The sequence below is a fragment of the Chrysochloris asiatica genome, unplaced genomic scaffold, assembly GCF_000296735.1.
Source record: "Chrysochloris asiatica unplaced genomic scaffold, ChrAsi1.0 scaffold00182, whole genome shotgun sequence".
Lineage (NCBI taxonomy): Eukaryota > Metazoa > Chordata > Mammalia > Afrosoricida > Chrysochloridae > Chrysochloris > Chrysochloris asiatica.
Genome location: NW_006408700.1, coordinates 6,009,438 through 6,016,705, shown reverse-complemented (window position 1 = coordinate 6,016,705; position 7,268 = coordinate 6,009,438). Strand labels below are relative to the sequence as shown.

Genomic DNA, 7,268 nt, shown 5'->3' with positions numbered 1-7,268 from the left:
TAACCACTACGCTACCAGAGCTCCTTTCCTCATCTAGGAGTGTCTTTTTTTTTTTTTGAAATAGTGTCTCTTGGACTCTTCTCATTGTTGCTGCCTTTGGCTATGCCCTCATTCCCTATCTTGATAGCATTTGTGATGTGTAAAGCTGTTCTTGCTTCTTGTCTATCCTGTTTCTTTGTATCTTACTCAGTATTAGACTAATCCTTCTAATACCTTATTTGTACCTCCATGGTGGCAGATAAGTAAAAGGCAGACCTTTTGAACTGTTAATTCCAATCTCTTATTTACTGATCCCCCCACTGTGTCTGTTCAGTATCATGTCTAAACAGACATGTTCAGGTCACTGTTATCTGTCACACTAGTTTTTAAAAATAATCCTTTGCTCAGATTAAGCCCATTTTGATTTGTTTTGCTTTTGCTCTATGATTCTCTTGCCTACAGTTCATTCCTTATTTAGTTCAACTCCTGTGTTTCCAGACCATATTTATTTTCTGTGTATATGAGGCCATTCCCATTGCTATGGTATTAGGTCTGCTTCACATCTTCTATTTTCATGTATTTTCTTACTTAACTGTACTTTGTAGTATTTGAGATTAAGTTCCCCCACCCCCCTTAAGTTTTGTTCCTTTTTAATGACCCCAGCTAGATCTAGGAACATAGTATTTGAGAGGCCTGAATTATTCCACAGAAATGAAGATGTAAGGAGGTAATGTATGTAAATGTAAAAGACCCCATACATCAGTTCTTACAACTGTCCCTAATTACTGCTTGTATCAAGGTGTTTTTTTTTGTTTTGTTTTTACTGTAAAAATGGTTAAATTGTGTTACTTAAACACTATGTGGTTTTTTGGTGTTTTTTTTTCAAGCATGATGGTATATTCTAAATAAAGTGGTACCAATCTGGATATAAACCCGAGGTGAATGTGAACCCTACAGACATACTGCACTTTGGTTCTTTTGATTAAAATCTCCTCTCTGACACTTGTTTGCTCTCCAGTTGCTACAACTTAGACTCATTTCTCACTCATCTTTGATATACAAAAACTATTTCCTTTCAAAGAATGTACTTGACTTCTCTTCCTTTAAAGATTCCATATAATCATCACTGCCGACAGTGTGGTGTCTAAAATGTTAGAACTTAGATCTCATCCTCTTTGTTCTGTGTGCAGTGACTGCCTTGGCCTCTCTACAGCATAGACTCTAACTTACATACTAGCATGTGTGCTTAGTCATATTTGGATAATTCTAGGAGTTGGTGATGATGGTAATGATCTTGTTTTTGATTAGACCTTCCCCAGGACCTAGAAAGCGCCAGTCTCCTCAGTATAGTGACGCAAAACCCCACAGTAACCGTCCAGGTGCAGCTGTCAGACTTCACCGTCCGTCTGCCCAGAATCTTCACAATGACAGAGGAAAGGCTGTTCGTTGTCGAGAAAAGAAAGAACAGAATAAAGGAAGAGAGGAAAAGGTAAATGTTACAGACGTTCACAAATGAAAAAGTTAGTTATTAACTATTAAAATGAAGACTGTACAGATTTAAGTAAATTTTAGTCATTAACCAGTTTGCCGACGTTACCTAATGAAAACGTCATTATATTCACAATGCCAAGATTTTTCCCAACAGTTTTTTTCCCACGGTTATTTGTAGCTATTTTTTTGGCAGCTTTTTATTTGGATGTAATTTCAAATCTGCAAAGATGTTGCAAGAATGTAACAAGGAGCGCCCTTATGTATATTCTCTGCCCAGTCTTACCAGTTGTTAATTTTTGCTCATCTTGCTTTATCATTTAGTCTCTCTTTATACCTTTATTTTTTTAACCTTATGGAATAAGTTGTAGATACTGTGCTCCTTTGTTTTTTTGTGTGTGTGGTGAAAATAAACACCAAAAACTTCCACATTTAGAACTCATTGATGACATTCTTCATGTTGTGCCATCATTACTGTTAAACCTGATCTAAAACATTCTGCCACCATTAACATAAACTCAGTGCCCCTTAAACAAAAGGTTTCCCTTCCCATTTCATTAGCTACCCTTTGTAACTCATAATAATGTTTGGTTTCTATATATTTGTCCCATTACTTTTAATAACTTCAGAGTGTATTTCATAAGTATTAGAACAGTCCTGGTGTGGCAATGCTAGAGACTACAGTTCTCAAAAGCAGTGAATGTTCCATTGTTGTTAAGTGCTGTTGAGATAGTTCCCACTCATAGTGATCCTTTATAGGGTTTTTGAGACTTTAAGTCAGGGTTGGAGAACCTTTTCTCTGCCAAGGGCCCATATTTATAATATCATTTGCAGGCCATACACAAATATCAACTTAAAAATTAACTTGCTATGTACTGTGATGGCTGGAACTGTGGTTGCCTTGGCAGAGCCAGACTAAACAATTTCATGGGCCTCATGTGGCCTTTTAGCTGGACATTTCCCACCCCTGCCTTAAATCTTTGAAGGAGCAGAAAACCTCATCTATCTCTGGAGAGTGGCTGGTGAGCTTGAACTGTGGATCTTGTGGTTCACAGTCCAGTGCTTATTGTATGGAGTTACCATGCTCCCTTATATTGATTCAGTATTATCTAATTTATAGACCTTAATAAAATTTCACTAGTCATTTCAATAATGCCATTTATAGTTGTTTCTGTTGTTTTTTTCTCCCCCTGGCTCAGAATCACATGGCATGTCTCTCTGTCTTTTTTAATCTGAACATTTCTTCAGGCTTTCTCTGCCTTTTATGACCTGGCCAGACCAGTTATTTTGTTCTATGTCCCTCAACTGGGTTTGTTTAATGTTTCTTCATGATCACATTAAGGGTATTCATTTTTGGCAGGAGTATTACCAAAGTGCTGTTTTGTTCTTCTCAGTGTATCATATAAAGAGGTACAGGATGTCTGTTTTATTATTGGTGATAAATTGGATCACTTAATTGAGATCTTGTCTTATCTCCTTAACTCCTTGTCTCTCCACTATGAAGATACTTTGAGACTGCTTAAATACCATATTTGTCAACCAGCTTAAATCTACTTGTTTTAGCATTCAGTGATACTTTATCTATAGAACTTAATGGTCTATATACCAGTTGCATTGCAGATTTGTACTTTTATACCTTAGAAATTATGTAAGGTACAGTATGTAGTCAAATCAGTTGTCAAGAGAGATTGAATGAATATGATCTGCTTGTGAAGGCAGGAAAATCTGCAGTGTTTCCATTATATAATGTGGTGGTTAAGAGTGTGGCCTCAGATCTGTGCTCAAGCATCAGCTGTTATTTCTAGCTGGGCGACTTCATTAACTTATGTAGAGGTTTTACTTCCTCAGATACAGACACCTGCCTCATATTTTTTTTGTGAGGAGGAAATAAGTTAACACTTTTTAGTACAAGTGTTCAGTAAACATTAGCTATTACTATTCCCCAAGCACTCCGGCTAACTGATAGTTTTATTGTATTTGCTGTTGGATTAAAATAATTTTACTGTAGCATCTTTTTTTTTTCCTATTAAGGTATTTTAGGGATTGATGACTACATTATAAACATTCTGCTCTTTTCAGTTATCAGTACATCTGGCAATCTTTCTATGCTGAATTGGTCTTATCTTCTAAATAGTAGCTAGTTAAATTTGTAGGAAATAGAAGCGCAGAGACAGTATTGTTACTGTTAGGTGCCACTGAATCAGTTTCAACTCTTAGTAACCCCATGCACAGCAGAACCAAATGCTGCCCAGTCCTATGGCATCCTCACAATTGTTAGATTTGAGTCCATTTAGTTGCCAATGTGTCAGTCTATCCCGTTGGGGAGAGTCTTACTCTTTTTCATTGACCCTACATTTTACCAACCATGATGTCCTTTTCCAGGGCCTGATACTTCCTGACAACATATCTAAAATATTGGCGATTAAGTCTTACCACCCTTGCTTCGGGAGTCCTGGTGTAGCGCTGTGGATTAATGCGCTTGACTGCAAAGTCGGTTTATACTGTAAGGTCAGTTCAAGCTCACCAGCCGCTCCTTGGAAACCCCTATACAGGGTCGCTATGGGTCAGAACTGACTTGATGGCACTTAGCAGCAATAATTCTTGCTTCTAAGAAGCATTCTGGTTGCACGTCTTCTAAGACCAGATGTTAATTCTTCTGGCAGCCCATGGTACTTTTCATATTCTTCCCCAACACCAGAATTCAAATGTACTGATTCTTCTATAGTTTTCCTTATTCATTGTCCAACTCTCATATGCATATGAGGCGATTGAAAATACCATGAGTTGGGTGTTGTTGTTAAGTGCCTTCGAGTTGATTCTGACCCATAGTGACCCTGTATAGGGTTTCCAAGGAGCAGCTGGTGAGCTTGAATCACCAACCTTGTGGTTCAAACAACGTTGCAGTCTGGTGCATTAGCCCACAGTGCCACACCAGTTGGGCGAGGCATACCTATTCCTCATACTGACATCTCTGCTATTTAACACTTTAAATTGCTAATTTGCATAATGCAATGCATTATTTGACTGCTGCTTCCATGAGCATTGATTGTGCATCAGAGCAAAATGAAATCTTTGACAGCTTCCATCTTTTCTCCATTTATTATGATGTTATTTATTGATCTAGTGGTGAAGATTTTTGTTTTCTTTACATTGAAGTGCAATCTATACTGAAGGCTGCAGTCTTTGATCTTTTATGTCTTTGTTTCAAACACATTTATAGTTGCTTGTTGAGGCAGTTTTATCATGGCTGTTCGAAAATCTTTTTCAGAAAATTCTAACGACTCCATCATGTTGGCCTTGTTATCTGTTGATTATCTTTTCATTCAATTTGAGATCTTCCCAGTTCTTAGTATAAGTGATTTTTAGATTGAAACCTGGATATTTTCATAGTATGAGACTCTAAATCTGACTTAAATCTTCATTTTAGCTGATTTTTCTCTGACATTGCTCTGACAGGGAGAGGCAGGATGCTGCCTTATTTATTACTTCCAGCCAGACGGTCAAAGTTGAGGTTCCTTACTCAGCCTCTGTTGATACTGAGTGTGGGTGTGGTGGGTGGTCTCCTTGCTATTCTTGAGTATTCCTGGACTTAGAGAGTTTCCAGCTCTCCATGTGATCTCTAGTGACACTGTGGTGGGAGCGGTGTCCTCTGGACTTCTCTTCTTCATCGGACAGCAGCCCAGTGCTGTCACCTCACTGCTGGGTGCCAGGGGAGGCCTCTCCACAGCATCCTGTGTGCAGTGTCAGTCCGAAGGGATAGAAATTCCAGGTCCCTGCTTAGCTTAACTCTGGTACCACTGTGGGTATAGCAGGACTCACAGAGGCGGACATCTAGGCTGCCTGCTCCACCTCTGCTGGCTTGCATGGAGGTGGAGCCACCATACTTTGTGTGCTTCTTGACTGGAATCAAGTGCTTACTGATGAAAGGTTTTCTGTCTTGCTTGTTTTCAGTCCTTTGGCTAGAGAAAACAGTCTTTTTGGGGTTCTTGGTTGGCTTGTTGGCTTGTCTTCTCACTGTGGCACTTCCAGGGTGCTGGCTTCTTCACTCCCAAGGCTGAGGGCTGAGAAATACCTGGGAATGAACCACAATTTCACCACTCGGGTCCGAGTTGCCTGACTGGTCTGCCTTCTTCATATGTGTACTTTGCAGTCTTGTGTTTGTTTTGTAGATAATGTCCAAGGGTTTGGGTTGTACTTAGTAGGAGGACTATTGAAAAGTGTGTTTGCTCCATCTTCCCGAAAGGGTCAATCCAGATGTTGTTTTTAATTGGCTCTTTTAATCAAGGCAGTATGTTGATTTGTGTTTATAATTTTACCAGCTTTAAAAATAACTGGTTTTAAGCCAAGTAACTTATCTCCTGGTTAACTAATCCAGCTGCAACTTTATTTATTTATTTTTAAGTTTTTATTGTGAATTATGTGGGTTTACCTGAGAGAACATCAGTTTTACATTCATCCTATCGTATTTCATTTCATTGCAATGATTACAATCCCCTCTATGCATCATTAAATAACCAAAGGGTACACTACATAGGTCCACCCCACTGCCATCAGCACACAGCCCCTCTCCCTCCCTGAGTTCAGTGTCCTCAGGCGCTCCATCCAACCACGTCATCGTCTCTGTCTCCATCCATAGTATCACTGCCTTCCTGGGTAGAGTCTCACTCTCCGCTCTTCTCAATTGATGGTCCCAAGGACCTCTGCTACTGGGCTGCATAATCAATCACTCCCTTCTTTTTGTCAAAAAAACATCTACCTCTACATTTCTGACCCTCACAGTCAGTCCTGATGGCAATTATTTACTATTGTACCACAAGAGTCTTATCCCCATTTCCTTTCGCCATCCTGGTCCCAACAGATTGGAAATCATTCAGTGGAGGTTCTACCTACCCCTGCCCCGTCTGGAACTAGGCTCCCTCTTGAAAGCTTGTAAGCCGGTCACTTCTTGCCTTTATAGCTGCCCCCATTTTGGGTCGCCAATGTCTAATAAGTGTAGGTTGTTGTTGTTGTTAAGTGTCGTCGAGTCGGTTCCGACCTGTAGCGACCCTGTACAGGGTTTCCGAGGGTGTAAATCTTTACGGGAGTAGAAAGCCTCATCTTTCTCCCGCGGAGCGGCTGGTAGTTTCGAACCGCTGACCTTAAGGTTCGCAGCCCGATTCGTAACCACTACGCTAAGTGTAGGTAAAGTTCATCAAGTTGTAGCGGGTTACCTCCCCTCCCCCCTTCTTTCTTATTCTAGTCTAGTTCTGATCATCCAGCCATCAAAGCCAGGTCAAGTGGGTACTATCTGCAAGTATGGGTGTTCTTGTGCATCTCCCCTCACTTCATATCAGCTGGACACTTTTCTCTCTGCTTTAGTCTTCTGTGGCCATGTCACTGTCTCTGGGCCCAGGAGTCCCCAGGTCTTCCCATACTGCTTGCCATCTAGGTCTCCACCCAGGTTCACAGGGGTCTATTGAGCATGGTCAGACTTAGCTCCCAACTTCATTGCTGCTTTTTTCCCCCCTTCCCCGTATTGGTGACTAATGTGTTCACCAGCAAGACCACATGCCTGCTCTTGTATTCCCCTTGAGTATTAGTCTTGGAAGGGAGTTTGCTCTGAGGGGACCCGACCACTTGCCTTGATGACTCCTGGACGAACAGCTTGCTTGTTCTTGTAGTAGTCAGATTGCCATTATAGTTTCTGCTTTTTCCTGCCGGTCTTTCTTTTACGAAGTATCTTCTGTTCTTCTAGCTGCTCCAGGCTGGTCTACTCATTCTTTCCAGTGGAAATTTCCCACCTCAGATGATTCTGGATGGGG

The 7,268-nt window shown here is 40.6% G+C and overlaps 1 protein-coding gene across 2 annotated transcripts in view; it reads left to right on the top strand.

Moving 5' to 3' along the window:
• The window catches only part of KATNA1 (katanin p60 (ATPase containing) subunit A 1), a 33,342-nt gene that overhangs the window by 8,421 nt on the left and 17,653 nt on the right, over positions 1-7,268 (top strand). For both annotated transcript variants that reach the window (XM_006872061.1, XM_006872062.1), the window contains exon 3: positions 1,288-1,468. In XM_006872061.1, coding sequence (XP_006872123.1) covers positions 1,288-1,468 — 181 coding nt within the window. The remainder of the gene's footprint in view (positions 1-1,287; positions 1,469-7,268) is intronic.